This window comes from Rutilus rutilus, assembly GCF_951802725.1.
Source record: "Rutilus rutilus genome assembly, chromosome: 3".
In the NCBI taxonomy this organism is placed as follows: Eukaryota; Metazoa; Chordata; class Actinopteri; order Cypriniformes; family Leuciscidae; genus Rutilus; species Rutilus rutilus.
This window is the reverse complement of record NC_140211.1, coordinates 14,342,740-14,362,112: the sequence shown is the minus strand read 5'-3', so window position 1 is coordinate 14,362,112 and position 19,373 is coordinate 14,342,740. Positions and strand designations below refer to the sequence as shown.

Below are 19,373 nucleotides of genomic sequence, written 5' to 3'. Positions count from 1 at the left end.
GGACCCCACTGACTTCCAGAGTAGAAAAGAAAATACTATGGAAGTCAATGGAGTCCATCAACTGTCTGGTTACCGACATTCTTCAAAATATCTTCTTTTGTTAATATCTAATATCTACAAAATATCTAATTTATAATCAGAATATACTTTTTTTCCGGTGTCCTACTCCTAAATGTTAATTTCCATCCTGCTTTAATTTTGAAGGGGATTTTATTTTGAAGGCTTCTCGGCCGGACGTTCTTTCTTCACAACTTCCGGTTAGAAACTGTTCCTTCTCTCTCTCTGGACGTTCTTCACAACTGTGCGCTCTAACAAACACCTAGTTGATTTTAGCATGAAATAATGGATAACTCTCAGCATTTCGGTTACATGGGCGCTCCTCCTCCTCCTCCTCCTCCTCCCTTCAATGCTCCCGTGTGGACAGACGGCGCGGGTTATGCAGGACCACCACCGATGCCTCCTCCAGCTGCAGCGGGACACACATGGAACATGTATCAACATCCAACAGCAGCACCAGTACAGACTCACTGGCCCCAGTTTCCACCCTTCGACCCGAGCAGACCACCTCCAGTCACCTTTGAGCCTCCTCAACACATTGAGAACCCTCCACCCTGGCTCCAGAACCAGTGGAATCAACCTGAACATCATCACAGTGGACAATTCCCACCAAATCAACATCAATATCCACATTCAGCACCACCATCATATCAGTCCAACATCAGGCCGGATCATTCAGCTCACATGTACACCTCCAACCGCCAAAATTACCCATTTACCGACCAGTCTGCGAATAGATCCTGGCTAGATGACAACCAAAACAACAGTAAAATGACTTCAGTGACAGCTTGTGATGAAGAATCCAAGCAGCTGTTGAGAGATAAGCAGTGGATTCAAAGTTTCCTGCATTCAAGAATCAGTAGTAAACCCAGTGAACCAAAGCGAACCAAATCTAACCCACCCATCTCTCAGTTCAAAGAAAAGCTGTATGGGACTGTTCAAATGCTGTCCGAGTTAAATATCGTGTGCCAGATGCTGAAGGATAATTTGGAGAATGAAGATGTTTGGATTAGTACGCTGTCAAAAGCAGCAGAACTAAAGAAGCACATACAGGAGAGACTGGCCGAGCTGAAGGACCCAGACTGCGTTCGCAGCATCAAGAGGAAAGTACTGCAGATCAACAAGAAGAGAGCCAGGATGAGGAGAAGAAAGGTGGAACTGAAGGAGGAAGAGCTGGAACGGGAGGTTAGACGAGCTGAACGAGAGGCGGTGGTTGATAAATGGCAGATGAAACGCATTCAAGAAGTGGAGGAGAAGAACAGAGTGAGGAAAACTGACAGCTTATATCAGCGTCTTCCAATAGGGGGCGCTACACGCTCAGTTTTGGGTTATCCGTTATTCAGTGCATTTTCATGATATTATTGTTATTGATATTAATTAGTATTATACTATATTATTAGTTTTATTTTATATCACACACACACACATGCATATATATATATATATATATATATATATATATATACACACACACATGCATATATATATATATACACACACACACATGCATATATACGCACACACACATGCATATATATACACACACACACACATGCATATATACGCACACACATGCATATATATATATATATACACACACACATGCATATATATATATATATACGTATATGTATGCATATTATGATTATATATTAATATAGAGTATAATTTATTCAAAAATTAAATATTATAGAATATTATTTAATTGATAATTATGCTATATTACATCTTATATAAACAATATAATTATGTTATAAAAAATTATAAAAAAAATTATAAAAAAACAATTATAAGTATTTTTCTTTTCTCAAAATGTCTCAGATAAGAACATAAATAAAATATATTGTGCATTTTAAATAATTTATCTATTTTGGTATGAATGGATATTAAGAATATTATATTTCTTTATTTTTACCTTTCTGCAATCATTACATTTCAAATCAGGCATGTTTTTTTGGGAGGAATGTTGATTTATAATTAGTTTATATTTTTCCCTGTGCACTTAATATTACTTTTCATTATGCTAGCTAGTGTTTATTAATATCACTTTAACTAACAAAAGTAAAAAAAAAAAACTTGACATCACTAATATTTTGACTTATTTTAGTTATAGATGTTTAACTCCCCAGGTATATACAGTATCAATATGTGAATTTCCTCTTCTGTGAACATTTGTGAGTATGAGTTTATACATCCAGTGATGCCTGATCGAATAGTTTTGTTGTTGTTCAGGAGAAAGAGTTGAAACAGGCCGCAGATGCCGTTCTCTCCGAGGTCAGAAAGAAACAAGCAGATGCCAAGAGAATGCTGGACATCCTCAAATCACTGGAAAAACTCAGGAAACTCAGGAAAGAGGCTGCAGCCAGGAAAGGTAAAACATAAAAATACGATTTTGTTTGCACAATTTAATGTGAAAGTTTGTATGACCACATCTTTAATGCTTAATTTCCTTGGAATTTTTCCAATTTTAACAGGCATGTTTCCGGGAAAAGCGAGTGATGACATATTTGATGGTCACCTGGAGCGGTTGAGGAGTCTGATCCGTAAACGCACGGCCATCTACGCGACAGAGGAGAAAGCTCTGAGAGTCATGCTGGAGGGAGAGCAGGAAGAGGAACGCAAACGAGACCGCGAGAAACGACTGAAGAAAGAAAAAGAGAAGCTCTTGCAGAAGAAGCGAGAGGTGGACGCAATGTTGTTTGGAGGTAACACTGGGTTTGAGTATAGATAGACAGACAGTTATTTTAAATTGTAATAATATTTCACAATATTACTATTTTTACTTTTTTGATTAAATAGATTCAGCCACGATGAGCACAAGAGAAAACATAAAAACATCATCGTAATGATTCCAGACTTTTGGCCGTTAGTGTCTTTGAGAGAAACACATCCAGGTCCTAGCCAAGCCTTTCTGATCCTTAATCTATTAGGGTTTGTTTTTTCTGAGGACACCACAAGTTGGCAGTATAGCCAGTTTTCTGTCCCTGTACTATTTCAAGATGTGCTTCACTCGATGTACAGTGAGTGTATGTGGTGCAGCACATCTTAAAATAGTACAGAATAAACATACAGTAGATACAGTGGCTCTTGTTTCCCTATTTTTTGGTTCATTCATATGCAATAAAATATGCAATTGTTCATTTACATGATTGTAAACTCTATTCTTTTCTCTTTTTTTTTAGCCGAATTGCCACCTGATCACCCTCTTCAACCGTTCCATGATTACTACACACAGCCTGAGCGCTCCCTTCCTGCTCTTATTCAAATAAGGTCTATTTTCAAATCAGAAGTTACCTCTAAAAATAACTCAGAGTAAATGTGATAAAGCTCAAAGAATGTGTTCCTATTGCATTTCCCCTGACAGGAGAGAGTGGGATCAGTTCCTGGTTTCTGTCGAGCACCCTGACGGCACATCGGTTCCTCAAGGCTCGGTTCTGCCCGACCCGCCAGCCGACGACATCTGGGCCTCGGCCCTGGAGAAATGACACTCTTGACCCCAAAGACTGTTCAAACATTTGTGGGGGGAAATGTGTGGCCAGATTAAGTGATGCTAATTTTAGTGAATTTTACGAAAACATTTCTCCCAAAAAAAGCTTTTTTTGAGGACCATTTAGATTTTTTACATTGTGACACTTTTTTCATGACAGTTAATTGCATTTTCCCCAAAATTCTCATTAATGTGTTTGGATATTTTTCTGTAATTCTCATAATTTATAAATGACACACATATATAGTCTCTGTGTGTGTATATATATATATATATATGCATTACAGTACTGAGGATGGCGCAATGTGCTTAATTTTCATGAAAATAATGTTACAATGCAACTATATTTATTTCTTTTGGGGTGATAGATGAACTGTACAGGTTATTTACTGAGATTCATCCATTTATTTGGAGGATGATCCGTCTATTAGTAGTCCTTCAAAACACGTCACATGTTGACTTCTGTGAAAAAGCCAAAAGACTGATTACATCACGGTGATTTTCTGTGATCTGCTTAATATAGCCACGTTCAGTGTGTTTATAAATGAAAACGCATCTAGATGTGTTCAGATACCTTACCTGTGTGTAATATTTCACATGACAAAATAATAGTTTAGAGTAAAATAAAGTGTTTCCATGGTGGTTTTCTAAATGTGGATGCTTCAGGTAGACTTCCTGTAGGTGTGAGCGGCTCAGGTTAACAGCCAATGTCGGTGTGTTTAGTCATGGGATTAGTGGAGCAGAGGTAGTCGACACACACGTCTCTACAGAGTGACGATAACACTGTCCTCATCACACAACTGACACGAGACACGCACGGGAGACGGGTGAGGAAACATTTATTAAAACTTCTGTTTTTGAGTTAAGTGAAATGGCTAATATATTTAAAGAACAATTGTTTCAAAGAATATTTGATCAACTCAATGGTGGTTGCTTAATGTGGATGTTTGTTTAAAAAGTCTAAATTAATTTGAAATTCTTTGTACGTTTTAATGCTGTTAAATGCATTATTTTCATAAATGTCTTTGTTTATCAGTTTCAATGAAGGCTGTACACTGGAAAATTTTTAAACGGTTTTCACTCAGACATTGCTAGTAAATTTCACATAGAATTACAAAAAAACAGCAAGTAACGCATTGAATTAAACATGAAATTTGGAAAGATGGAAATAGTATTTTCTTTTAAAATGTACTTCAATTTACAATTTGAAAAAATATATTTTTTACAATGTAATACAATATAAAATTAATATATGATTTTTTTATACATTATTAAGTGTTTTATTGTATTTAAATAAAAAAAATGTGTAACATTTCAAATATAATATAAAACAAACATTTTTACACCACTATAATATACCGCATCCTCATTTTAGCACAATAGTTGTACTTTTATTTTCTACAGCATTACAGTATACATTTTAAAATTCCAGAATAAAAAACAAAAAAAAACATTTCTAATAAATATATATTATTATTTATTTGTTGTCATTTAACATGAATCTATTTAATTTTCTGTTTTGTGAAATATCTTTGTAGTGTATATATACTTAAAGGGATAATTCACCCAAAAATGAAAGAGTCTGTCATCATTTACATCATTTTCGTGAGTTTCTTTCTTCTGTTGAACACAAAAGAAAATATTTCAAAAATGTTGGTAACCAGACAGTTGAGGGCACCCATTGACCTCTATATAGTATTTTTCCTATTATGGAAGTCAATGGTTACCGTCAACTGTTTGATTACCAACATTCTTTAAAATATTTTCTGTCGTGTTCAACGGAAGAAAGAAACTCGTACAGGTTTGGAACAACTTGAGGGCGAGTAAATGATGACAGACTCTTTCATTTTAAGGGTGAACTATTAAGCGTTTATTTCAGTAGGGTTTTGACTGAAAGGTGTTTTCTCGAGTATCAGGAAAGCACGTCGTACTAGACCAGATCTTTCATCTTTAATGGAAGTCCTCATATAGCATCCTGGCAGATTATTCGCTCACACACAGTCTCCTCTGTCTGTGGTTTAGGCAGAATACCGCAACTTATTGAACTTTTCATTGTTCTTTCTTACACAAGAAGGAAAACAACTTAAGAGCTTACCAAGCATCTGGCTGTTAAGACTCGGCTCAGTTTGAAAATCTAAAACCATCTGGTGAAAAAGGTGCGCAGCAGCATTATTAGGATCAGATCTGAGCAGCTGTCCCAGCGCTTTGCCATAGTGAAGAGCGTCAGCAGGCCATATGGTGCAGGACACACATCAGACTACTATAGGAAACGAGGACTTTTCCAATAACGTTGGGTCTGATTTTATGCAGATCATTTCTATAACCACTCTGACAAAGTCTTGAGAAGAATGCACTTTTCCCCACTAAGGTTTCTGACAGGTAAACATATGATAGAGCATGTGTCTCTGCACATGGCGGTGATGTTGAGAGAGTCAGGTGGTCAAGTCTCCGTAATCTTTAATCCCTAATCCTCTAGTCTCCTTACTATTGAGGGACAGGTAAACAAATATAGAGACGTTTCAGTTTTAGATGTTTTCTGAGAAGCTGGAACGGGGGATGTGGGGGGTTTTCATGCATCGTTACAATACTGAAAGTCTTCAAAATGTTTTTGCATTTATTTGATCAAAAATACCATAATATTATAAAATTATATAACAATTTAAAATAACTGTTTTATATTTATTTATTTGGATATGTTTTAAAATGTCATTTATTCCTGTGATGCAAAGCTGAATTTTCAGCATCATTACTCCAGTCTTAAGTGTCACGTGATCCTTCGGAAAGCATATGCTGATTTGGTGTGCAGTTAATATTATTAATAAGGGTTCTTATTATTATCAATGTTGAAACCCATTTTTAATATTTTTGTGGAAACCGTGTAACATTTCTTTCAGGAATCTTTGAATAAAAAGTTATAAACATGCGATATAAATCCCTTTACTGTCATTTTTGATCAATTTAATGCATCCTTGCTAAATAAAAGTATTAATTTCTACAAATATAATTCATACCCTGAACTTTTGAATGATTGTGCATAAGTTACCACAGAAATATGAAGAAGCACAACTGTTCTCAACATTGATAATATTAATAATTGTTTCTTCAGCAGCAAATCAGCATATTAGAATGATTTCTGAAGGATCATGTGACACTGTAATGATGTACAGTAGTGATGTATAATGAGTAATGATGCTGAAAATTCAGCTTTGCCGTCACAGGAATAAAAGTACATTTTAAAATATAAAACCTAACGTTTTGATCAATAGTGGACTGTGTGAGATTGTTCGGTTTGGTTTCAGACGTTTCTTTTATTTGCATGCCATTTCTGTTTTCAGATAGGGGTGAAATGTCCTGTCTGGATGAGGTTCCCTTCAAGATCCCACTCGGCGTCCTCGAGGATGCAAAGGAAGAGGCTGAGCTCCTCACAGCTCCAGAAATCACTCTGCCCGACTACCTGAAGATACTGCAGGAAACTGAGGTCTGCTACTTCCTGTCTCTAAACTGCATGTTTCTGACCTGACGTTATCAAGTGGCTTCAAAAAGTATTTGGACTCTTATCACGCTTTTAATATCTTCAAACAAACTACAGCTATTCTTTTTTTCCCAAGCCATTTTTGGGATTACTTTTAGCTAGCTGGTCCCAAGGCATTTTTAAATGAAATGTATGAAGTCAATTCTCCTCAGTTCAATAATGTTCCACTTATGTTTGACAACCTGAAAGCATCCAAATACCCTTTATCCTCCTTTCAAAGAATAAATCATCTTTGTCTCAGTTTTTCTACTAGATTCTTTGGGAGAAATAAACAGATACAAATTGCTGACGTGCAGTATGATTATATCCATAAAATAAATTTGGATGGAAGCTTAGATCATTTCCTCTTGGGAAAATTGGATGTGAAATGCTCACATTGAGTTCATATTGAAATCTTTGAATTTTTTATTGTGTCAAACTCGAAAACTGAGATAACTATTATTCTCTGGAGAAAAACACTGCGTCTAGAGCCTCCATTTTAGTTTGATATTTTGTTTCATGAGGCAGTGACTGCTCACCAAATTTGCATTAATTTAATCAAAAATACAGCAGAAACAGAAATATTGTGAAAAATGATTGCAATTTAATATAAAAAATGATTTGGATATATTTGAAAATGTAATTTATTCCTGTGACGCAAAGCCACTTTTAGCATCATTACTCCAGTCTTCAGTGTCACATGATCCTTCAGAAATCATTTTAATATGCTGATTTGCTGCTCCAGAAACATTTATTAGTATTGTTTGTGTGATTTATAATGTTGAAAACAGTTGTGCTGCTTAAAATGTTTGTGGAAACCGTGATCCTTCTTTCAGGATTCTTTAATACATAGAAATATAAATGTCTTTCTGTCACTTTTGATCAGTTTTATGCATCCTTACTGAATAAAAGTATGTATTTGTATAGCGCTTTTCACAATGCACATCATTTCAAAGCAGCTTTACAGAAAATGCATGAGTCCACATTACAGAGTGATCTGTTATCAGAGGTAACTGTCTAAGTTATGTATTTCAGAAATGTACATATACAAAAATACCCAAACTTTTAAAGGTACTGTACTTTTTGCAGCCTTTATCACATTAAAGACGCTGAACAGATCGAGAGGAGGCACTTCTCTTAGGAACTCTGAGTTCTGAACCAATACTAAATTACTGTATGTGTTTCTGAGATCTTCAAGAGCATTCCCAACAGAGCATCTGCGACGGCCATAAACCGCTTTAGGCTCAATGTAATTTGCCAATGCATCCAGTGATTACAGCAATTACTTAATGTAATTTTCACTGAGTGCAGGCTGTCACTAAAAAGGACACGGGAAAATACAAAGACACTTGGTGTAAGTGTATCCCTGCTACCTCAAACCCATTCACATCTGTGATTAGGCTACTCTCTAATTACACTGACATATGATCTTTCTAGTATGCTGTTTATTTATCTTGGAGGTGTGCGGTCAACATAGGGACCATGTCAAAAACAGTATAATTATATCTCTGATTACAAAACCTAAAACAATAAGGGGAAAAAAAAAGTTCTTGGCTGTCAGCAATCTATGTAATGTTGTTGATGTAATTGGTACTGATCCATTGGGATAAAATGCCCAAAATTCCTAAGGGTTTGTGTGTTACTGGTCAAGGTATTTGTAAAGAAAACATATTGCTGTCAAAGGTTATTACAATCTAATCAGAAATAAGCTAATGTGGACCTTTTATGGCTATGTGCTGAACTTGAGTTTGTGTAAATTCTTAGTCATTTGTCCCACGTCTGTCCAAGAACAACATTGTGTACCTGCCTTGGAGCATTGCACGCTTAATTTTGCATTAAGGACTTGAATGCAATGCAAATTATTGTGTAATATTTGGCTGGTGGTGTTTTGCACATCTGTTTTATGTTCACTATGATCCATAATGCTGATAATGGCAGATGTTACTAATATTCATAAGGATTCCCATTGCAATAGCTCATAGCATACGTTTATATGTTGCTATAGTCAAATCTTGGGGCTTGTCAGTCCAGTATTTATGCAGTTATGGGGAATTATTCCTTGTTGTGTTGAACCTAAACATTTTTTATGTCAATATAAGTGGTCTTTGACTTTATACTGACACCTAGTGGTCTGGATGCAGAACTACACAAAAGCTTGTTTTTTGTAACTAGTGTTGTGTTGAACCGTGCAGTCAGCCATGATTAATTGATTTACCAAGACAAGTACAAGTGTTTGTTATTCGTCTATAACAGTTATAGGGTAGTTTTATAAACAGCCACACAATGTTAAGACTGTGTCTTAATTGTCTGACGAACTACCAGCTAGCCTAGGGGGTGTTCAGTCTGATTTTTCGGATCAATCTACACTTTCATGTAACTGAAAAAAAGTTGATGACTGACTTGTAAGACCTGTCTAAGCAGTTAATGCAACTGGCCAATAGATTTAGCAAAGCCAAGGCTCATACCAAACAACTATTTGTTTTTCTTTCAAAATTGTGTTTATGATGTCAAGAGTGATACTGTTATAAACATTTTTTTCTGGTCTGTACATTCCATAAAAAAATTGAGATATCTGCAATAGGGTTGCAAGTTAAATATACATGGTGTTTTTTTGTTTTTTTGTCATAACAAGGTTGGCATGTTCCTATTTGGCTCCATTTTGATGTACATCTGGTGTGTGTGTGAACTCCAAGTTTAAAACATTGGTTTAGATGTCATCAAATGATGTTTGAAACTAATGTAAGTGTGTGAAACTGAACATTAAAGGTATAGTGGAGGATCTTTCCGAATTTTAGATAAGACCCGCCCTCTCCACTTTTTGAAAAGTTTGATTGATTCACCAGAATGATTGACAATTAGGAGGACCAATAGTATAGGTGATCCACCCGGAAGTAAAAAATCCTCCGCTATACCTTTAATGTTAGTGTGTGAAAGTCACTGGACTGACTTCAGCTGAACAACAGCCGAAATGCATTATTTTCCTGTTTATCACTGTAAAGCTGCTTTGAAACAATCTGTATTGTATAAAGCGCTATATAAATAAAGGTGACTTGGCTTGACTGGAAACTCAAATCTAAAGATGTCTCTTTTGTGTTTTGTTGTTTCAGTATGAGTTCAGCCTGGAGAACTGGGTTCTCACGGGTCTCCAGGGCGGCTATCCAACCCTCAGTCCCCGCTCTCCCTGTGAGCTGACGGCGACCTGTCCTCCGTACTGGATGATGTTCAGCAGCCCTCAGGAGAGCAGGTTAGCCAGCCGCTGGAGCAGTGACTTCTGGGAACCCAACCCACGTCCCCGCAGCCGCAGCCTAAACGCGGACCACTACCGCGCAATGAACGCTCGGGTCAAATTCACCATTTCTGACTCTGAAGACGAAGACTTTACAGAAGAAGATGGGGCCACTCTTGGCGAGGGTGAAGCGCAGCCCAAACGGAGAGATTTTGCTTTGCCAAGACAAGGACCAGGGTTGAAAAACTTGCACAGTTGTGGATCATCAAACTTCCTCAACCTGCCTTCACCTTGCGGCCTCTCCGCACAGCGTCTGGGGAACTTCCGACAGACTTCCCTCTGTGGGCCTTACTCATCCCGAAGGAGCTTCCAGAGGAGTCAGAGTTCTGCTGGCTCTACTAATGCTTGTCCCGCAGAAAACACCAACCGCTTGCAATCTGAATGCATCAACAGACCCGCTCTAAAGGTACAACATCTTCTGATGTCTACTAGAATGAGTTATTCTTTGAGATCTTATTTTTTACATTGTTGCATCACATCTTTTCTGTCAGTTAAGCTCTTGACTGCATATCTCTCGCGAAGTTGATCGTAGAGAACATTGGTGGCAATGGTTCTACAATCTGCTTAGGCTTGCGATGCTTTTGGGAAACGCAGCCCTGTTTAGTTCCGGTCTCTAAGAAGCCCCTCCTTCCCAAAATCACAATGTTCTGATTGGTCAGATGGGTCACGTTAGTTCTGGGGTGGAAAAAACAGTGTCTCTTGGACATGACAACACACTATAAGGCAACTCATCTGGCCTTATCACCCTCTTTATTTTGCGTATGTCTTGGGAGGGAATTATTTGAAATAAGGAATTTTGGCATGTATAATCCTGGAAGAAAACTCAAGGCAACAATTGAGGTGATTCAGGGAGTTCAGAAGCAGTGCGCATTGAAATAGAGACCTTTGTACTTTGTAAATTTGCAGACCTTTTTCATGCTCAAACAGCAACATTACACACTAAACACTGAAAAGGTTAAAAGGCATGATTGGTCCTCTTTAAACTGCCCTTCACCTGTGTATTTACTGCTATTTTAGACCTGCTGCCACTTGCTGACATCCCCAGATCTTGCGGTACTCCTATAAGTCTGCACTTTGGTATTAAAATAGGGTTTTAATACCAAAGTAGGGTGCATTAATACATTAAAATAGGGTGCATCATAGTTAATGCAAAGGTAAGGCTTGTGAGCACCCTTTTTGAAACCTAATGGGACACCCTATGGTCTTGTAGACTTCACAAATGCGCATAAGTGATGGTCACAAGAACACAAATCAAGTAGGCCTATACCATTTGGGACCTTAGCCATAGTATTAAAGGCTCTTCATGACTTTTGCCCAGATTTCTATTCCAAAATAAATTGCTTACATGTTTTTTTAATTTAAATGAACTCAACTGTACGACACTAGTTTGTACCCACCTATCTCTATCAATCTCAAAAACATCTGTATATCTGATACATCCGTATAGATTTTACTACAAGCTAATGCACAGCCGAGTACCAAGTGTAATGAAATAAAAACAGAAACATGGTTCATCTGGATGCCAAAAGGTGCGGTTCAAATTTACTGCAAATAGCAGGTCGTTAGTGGCTCTGAAACAATAAACACGTTAAATAAACGACACTTCCCTTTACTGGACTTGTTTGGGTACGTTTTTGATGTACCAGAAATTACAGTTTGTACTCTTTAGGGCTATAAACACAGACAACCCGACAGAGACAACTCATTTCGTTAATCTATTTGCAAAAAAAAAATGGTATGTTTATGAAGAAGACCTTCTCATAGTTGTCAGTTCACTGAAGTTTTTAATAGTTCAGAGCCCACAATAAGAGTTGTCCTTAGAAGGCAACTGTAGACCCTACTATAAATATATTTGAACTGGCGTGACTCCAATTAAGTCCAGAAAGGTATTTTAATCACTTAAGCAAGAGATCAGAGATGTGATCCAGAAGCATTTAGTCACTTCTCACCACTTTCCATACAGATTCATTGAAAATCCTGTGGTGATATGTCACACTGTGACTGTGAGGTATTTTGTTGCTCCTCATGAAATGACCGCCAGAGCATCTCAATTCATTCACATATTAGACATGAATGACTTCTCCAAAGTACTTCTGTGGGTTTTTTGTTTTTTTTGGTGCACATTTTTTTTTAATGTCTCAGAAGATGAACTAGCTAATAATAGTGAGTGCTAAGTCTTCTCCTGGAATCTTCCCAAGCTGCAACAAATTCGTCTGGATTAGCGAGTGGAAGTTCTCTGGAAATGTCTTTCTCAGCAAAGCTACGATTCAAGGTTACGCCTTTGTTGACAGTCTAATCCAACTTGTTATTAATGCCCATGACATCATCTCCTGCTAGGCTGCGCGGTCACGGTGCACCGAGTACGGCAGGGGGCTTGTAGTTTTTCATTACATTTAGAGTTTTTCTGTTTTGTTTTAACATGAACCGTGAAAGAGTTACATGCATTTTCCAGAAAAGTTTCCTGGCCTTTGCTGTTGTTTTATTCCATGGTTAGATATTTCTTCCAGGCTTTATTCAATTCCTTTTTTTTAGTTTATGTCCCTGTAGCTCAGCTGGTAGAGAATGGCATTAGCAACACCAAGGTCATGGGATTGATTCTCAAGGAATACACATACTGATAAAATGGATATCTTGAATACACTAAGGGCCAGATTTACTAGCAGCTTGCGCCAACACAAACCCTCTTTTGGTGTTAAAAGTAAAGACATGCAGTTAAAAAATAAGCGCTGAAAAGGCGTGGACAGTTATTTTGGGGGTTGACCTTATTGCATATGCATTTGTAGGTGTTTTTTTTTGTGGGTGGACAGTTTTTAAATGAATCACTTAGTAAGGTTTGCACTAGTCAATTTACTGGTGTTTTCGACATTTTTTTTTAACGCCTAAAAATGCAGACGCTAATTTACGCTGCTCTTGGTAGATTGCGTTGATCATTATGGAAATGATCCAGCTGTGTTCTTTAATTCGCACGTTGTCAGTAAATCACCTGCAGAACTTTCCACTCCCATCAGCACTTTTATGGGATCGCGTCGTTTACTAAATCTGTCCCCAAGTAGCTTAATGTTTCAGGACATACTTAAAACATTGTTTTTAAGTCTGGTTTAAAACTTGCACCAGCAAGAGTGTGTTTATCATTCTAGATTTTCTTAGTATTGTGTTTCCTGCCCTCATCTCTCAAGGGTACTGTGACCATGAGGCACTGTTGTTGTTTTTTCCAGGCCCAGGGTTCATCCTCCCCCTTGGCCCCATCACGGCCACTCAATTCCCACGCTGCCGTCCTGGACTCTTCAGTGGAGCTTCTCTCCGCTCTCAGCCAAGAAGAGAGGGAGCTGCTGGCGGCCGTGACCGAGCAGGGCTACCCTCTCCGTACGGCCATCATCGCCCTCCAGAAGACTGGCCAGCAAAGTCCAGAGCAGGTCAGTGAGGGAGATCTGTTACTGGGCTTCACTGTTGAAATGTGAGCTGGGATTCGTTTGGGGCTCAAGATGCAATGCTGAGATTCTCTTCTGAGATGTTCTCCCCTGTGTGTCACTGGGGAAGGTCAATGAAGTGCATGCTGTGTTGCCAGTAAAGAACATGCACAAGTTGGACACACCCGACCACATTTGTTTTTCATATAATCATAAAAAACGTAATGCATAAATGCTTGAGATTTGTTTTATAGGTAAATATACATTGATCCTAGGTTTAATATGCAATCGAGCTAAAACTGATATTTTGATGATATATTGTTTTTTTAATTGAAAAAAATACTGATATAAAATGTAAATATAAATAGACGAAAACCTTATTATCCAAATTAAATTAAAAACTCTAATTAATGGAAATTAGAAATATTGCCTTAACTAAAATATAAATTACTAAATAGCAATTGTAGCACTAAAATTACTAAAACTTAACAAAATTAAAGCTAAATATAAATAATAAAAACTAAAACTTATAAAAAATAGCAAAATATCAGTATAAAAGCAATTTAAATATAATAATAAATGCTATAAGAGTATATAAATAATACTAAACTAACACTACATTGAAATGTATTAATTGAACTGATTAATGAAGAAGCAATCAACAACTGAAGTTGGTTTAGTCCATGTACGAAGTGTGAAAGCTGAAATATAATATTTTTTTTATTATTATGTTTAATGTATATGTCACTATAAAATCCATTTGTGTTATTTCATAGTTTTGGTGACTTTTATATTACTCAAGCATTAGACTTCTTTCAAAAACATTTAAAACAATTTACCAACCCAAACTTTTGAATGGTGAGGTAACCGTGTGATATTCAGTCCATTCATATCTCTCAGATGTTTATGGTGGTAGACTTTAAAAAAGCATTTCAAATACTAAAGCAAATATTTTTGTGTCACTCACATCTGGAGATATATTAAATTCTATTCTTTTATGAGTTCACTACTACAAGGTTCGCAAACAAAATGTCAGTGAAGGCATATGTCAGTCCAGGATGAAGAAGGTTTGGAAATCACCTGCTCTGTGATTTTTAATATTCAGATATTCTGTATTGATCTGGACTAACTTAAGGAACGTCAGATATTATTGCCAGAGGTTTTACTCACAATCCCTATGTGCTTCAGTTTCAGCTCCGTGTCACAGCAAAACATCTGGTTCCATCCTCTTTAATCTGATTCTGGTTACGAGGAGGGGAAAAAAATCAACAAAAATAGACACCAGATCCCCCTGAAGTTTCCACAATGTGCTAGTATCTAGTTCTCAGCATTACAAAGGTTCCCTCAGGAGAACACTTAATCATTAACATGACGCCAATTTCATTAATGTTGTTGGGCATTGTGGGAAGATTACATTGAAGTTTATTTAAAAGGGGCCATGAGAAAAGACTTACAGTAAATCACCTGAGAAGTTTGCTGAAGAGACATTAAAAGCTGCTCTGCTCTTTATTGATCTATGAAAATTATATTAAAGGGATAGTTCACCCAAAAATGTTAATTCTGTCATCATTTACTCACCCCAAGTTGTTTACCGATATTCTTCAAAATATCTTCTTATGTGTTCAACAGAACAACTTGAGGCCAAGGGTGAGTAAATAATGACAACATTTTCATTTTTAGGTGAACTATTCCTTTAAGTGATTGGATAGATTTTCAATACTGATCCAATATTTGTACCATACAAATTCAATATTTGCATCACATCTTGTCTACCTAGAAGCCTTCATTCATTTTTGACTGCATATGATATCTGATTGGTAGATGTCATAAAATTATTAGGAATGTCTTAATTTGTTGTTGTAATTATTATTCTTAATTTTTTATATATATTTTTTAAGTTTAATAATAATAATAGAAACTTTATAAGTTATTAATATTTATTTATAATAAATGTCAGTTTTTTTTTCAGCTTATGATTTCATTTCAATACTGAAAAAAAATTGGTCTAGGATTTACGTTGAAACAATTGTCACTCTTAAATTGCTAGTAAATTTCGACAAACGACAAGTAACATCGGATTTAACAATGAAATTCTGAAGTAGAAAGGCTGGAATAGTTTTTTTCTTGTAAAACTTACTCTAATAGTCTTTTTATTTATTTATTTATTTATTTACAACTTCAAAAAATCAAGATGTACCAAGTATTAAGCATTGCAGTGCCAGTTACATTAAATATTTACTTGGCTTTGTCCAAATTAAAAGTAACTTGAATTTGTTCTAGATCATTATATTACTTGAAAGCCCTTAAAGGATGTGATGATGTGTCTGTGAAGTCATTGACTGACTGGGCAGAGAGACTTGATGAGTTTATATTTGTCAGTATCCTCAGTTACCCAGTGGCCCGCTCAGCATGACAACATCAGACAGCTGGTGGGACGGATGATCAGATTTGAATCAACCAAGCTCATCTTGTTACACAGATTAAACAGACCAGCCGGTCCTCCATCGCTCTTATCCACACGCTTCTCACGTTTCACACCGCTCTGCTTTCAGTCCACTCTGAACCTGACATAAAATCTTATCATGACTTATAACGGCTCAGATTCAGCTAATGATCTTTCATAAGTCCATATCAATGATGACGTACTGTGTGCCTTATAACCCAATCAGTTTATCTAATTACTTAGTGGTACAGGATAAACCGGTCTTCCCTAAAGTCCATTACAACTTGGCCTTGTTTTCAGTAAGTGTCTGAGAATCTCAGAGGGCTTTTCTTCAATCTCGTTCCTATAGTTAAAGTGATCTGTTACGTTGCTCTCAGACAAAATCATCTGATCCTGAACATGAAACGTCTGTCCTTTTAAGAATATATGATGTCCATTCTCTGTTTGTGTTCATATACAGTACGAAGAATTTTTGCTTGTTCTCTTGCAGATCTTGCGTTATCTGGTTGCGTGCGATCGGTTATGTGAACTCGGCCATGATGAAAGTCAGGTTGAAGAAGCTCTCGAGATGTTTCAAAACTGTGAGACCAAGGTATGCATTGAGCCAATTCAACTTTCTGTTTTTCCGAAAGTACCAGAATTCTATAGATTGGAGTCAGTAAGATCCATCAAAGATGCATTAAATTGATCAAAAATGACAGTAAAGGCTTTTATGATGTTAACATTTTCTATTCATCAAACAATCCTGGGAAGAAAAAAAAAATCAATTTCCACAAAAATATTAAGCCGCACACTCTTTTCAACATTGATAATAATCAGAAATGTTTCTTGAGCAAGCAAATCAGCATATTAGAATGATCTCTGAAGGATCATGTGACACTGAAGACTGGAATATACTGAAAATTCAAATGTATTCAAATAGAAAACAGTTGTTTTAAATTGTAATAATATTTCACAATATTACTGTTCAGACTTCATTCAAAAAATTTTTTTTAAATCTTACCGACCCCAAACTTTTGAATGGAACTGTATTTTTTAACATATATTTTTCCTCTATTTTAGGCTGAGGAGTTCCTTCACCTTCTTGCTCAGTTTAATGAAATGGGCTTCCAGCAGAACGCCATTAAAGAGGTTCTTCTCGTGCACGAGAACCACCGAGAGCGAGCCCTGGAGGAACTCATGACCCGCGTGGCCTGATCCAGTCGATGATATGATGAAGTGAATTCTAGCTGTTCGCAGAGCTCATATAGCTGTTGCTTATATATCATATGCTGAACTGTGTTCATTCGTTGCGCATTCTAGACATGATGTGTTGAGGCCTTGGGGAGAAGCACAGTTTGACAATCTGCACCAGAGAATGACTCTGTAACAACACATTGTTATAGTGTTTTCCATAGCAGTCAAACCTTTGCTTTATTTATAGAAATGTTAAACAAACATCCTTGGAATTCATCAAATTAATTGACTTTGTGAAATGCATTAGAATTGTTATGCATTGTTATATGTATGGATGTGTGTTCATACATATACATATATATATACATATACATATATACATGCATGCATACATGCATACAGTCATGGTCAGAATTATTGCCACTCTTAATGGATATATTCAAAGATGGCTGTAAAAATAAATCGAGGGGGTCTTGGGGTCAGAAAGCCTAAAAAAATTATCAAAAATAATCACCAGATGTTGTTTGGAAGGTTTTCAAGAAAAATCCTCCTCGCTCATCCAAAAACAAACTCCAGCATATTCAGTTGTCAGACACGACTGGAACTTCAATTGGGACCTGGTTCTATGGTAAGATGAAACAAAAAAAAAGCTTTTTGGCATTAACCCCACCAGATGTGTTTAGTGCTAACAGGGATACAAAGTACCTCTTGTCCACGGTTAAATATACTGTTGAATCTGTGAAATTTTGGGCCTCTTTTTCTGCTGAAGGTCCTGGACTTCTTGTTCAGATACATTCTGGATTCTTGCAAAACCTGACAGCCTCTGCTAGAAATCATATAATAGGCTGTGGTTGGATCTTCAATCAGGACAATGATCCAAAATTTGTCACTGATGACAAAATGAAGCTTCAGCCGTGACCATCCAGTCCCCTGACCTGCATAGAAAATGAGTGGGATGAACTGAAGAGAATGAGCACCAACATGAACTTGTGAATCCGAAGGATCTGGAGAGATTCTGTATGGAGGAATGGTCTCTGATCTCTTGTCAGGTGTTCTCCAAACTCATCAGGCATTATAGAAGAAGACTCAGAGCTGTTATCTTGGTAAAAGGAGGTTGCAAAAAGTATTGAATAAAAGGGTGCAATTAATTGTGGCCAACATGTATTTGAGAAAAACATTTATTTCATAATGTGATTTTCCTCATATTTTCAATAATTTTACTTCAGTGAAATGTTTGATTTTTGTGAATTGTTTTTAATTAAAGATAAAAGGGATTAATGCAAAATTTTACAGGTTGCTTTGTTTATACAGTATTGACCAAGGGTGCCAATAATTTTGACCATGACTGTATACCACCTAAAATTTTAAGTTAATATTTAAATTTAACAATAGATTTAACAATAATTTTTACGGTTCTTTTAATGTTGGTTAATGGTCAAATGACATGCAGGGAAACAAATATTTCATCTTTTTGTAAGTGTTTTTATTTATTTATTTACAGTTTAGGACTGCACGATTTGGTCAAAAATATATTGTGATTATTTTGGCATATATTATGAATATGATTTGAACTGCAGTATTTTAAACTCCTAAGAAATCACCTCAGTGATAGAAATAAGAAGAAAAAAATTTGTTTTTACATTATTATTTATCTATTTATGTATTTATGCATGCTATAAAAAATTAAGGCAAATATACTGTTGTAATTGTACAATTGTACCTTAAAATAACATTAATATGTGATCATTAAATATGTTATTCTTCACTTTCAGGCGTTAAATCCTTGAGTTTTTATTTTGGTGGAAAATTGCAGGGAGACCTTTCAGTCTGTGTTTAGTTGACAATGGTTTTTCCCTACTGATAAAATGCTGAAAACTTTGGGTTTGACTTGACATTTTATGATTTAATTACTGAATAGCTTTTCATCAACTCACAAACCCACGTTTGGGAATCCCTCATGCAATGTATATAAATATTACATTTCTTATGTATGTGTCAAACAATTT

The 19,373-nt window shown here is 36.3% G+C and overlaps 2 protein-coding genes across 2 annotated transcripts; both read left to right on the top strand.

The window, feature by feature from the left end:
• The first annotated feature begins 243 nt into the window (after positions 1 to 243).
• pdcd7 (programmed cell death 7) lies at positions 244 to 4,811 on the top strand. The gene is made up of 5 exons (XM_084405813.1): positions 244 to 1,320; positions 2,290 to 2,428; positions 2,532 to 2,762; positions 3,240 to 3,327; positions 3,422 to 4,811. Exons 1-5 carry the CDS (start codon positions 343 to 345, stop codon positions 3,540 to 3,542), a joined length of 1,557 nt encoding a protein of 518 aa, XP_084261939.1. The 5' UTR covers positions 244 to 342; the 3' UTR covers positions 3,543 to 4,811.
• On the top strand, positions 4,231 to 19,177 carry ubap1lb (ubiquitin associated protein 1-like b). Its single transcript, XM_084405814.1, has 6 exons — positions 4,231 to 4,371; positions 6,880 to 7,022; positions 10,163 to 10,747; positions 13,557 to 13,754; positions 16,682 to 16,783; positions 17,254 to 19,177. Exons 2-6 carry the CDS (start codon positions 6,891 to 6,893, stop codon positions 17,386 to 17,388), a joined length of 1,152 nt encoding a protein of 383 aa, XP_084261940.1. The 5' UTR covers positions 4,231 to 4,371; positions 6,880 to 6,890; the 3' UTR covers positions 17,389 to 19,177.
• Positions 19,178 to 19,373: the final 196 nt, after the last annotated feature.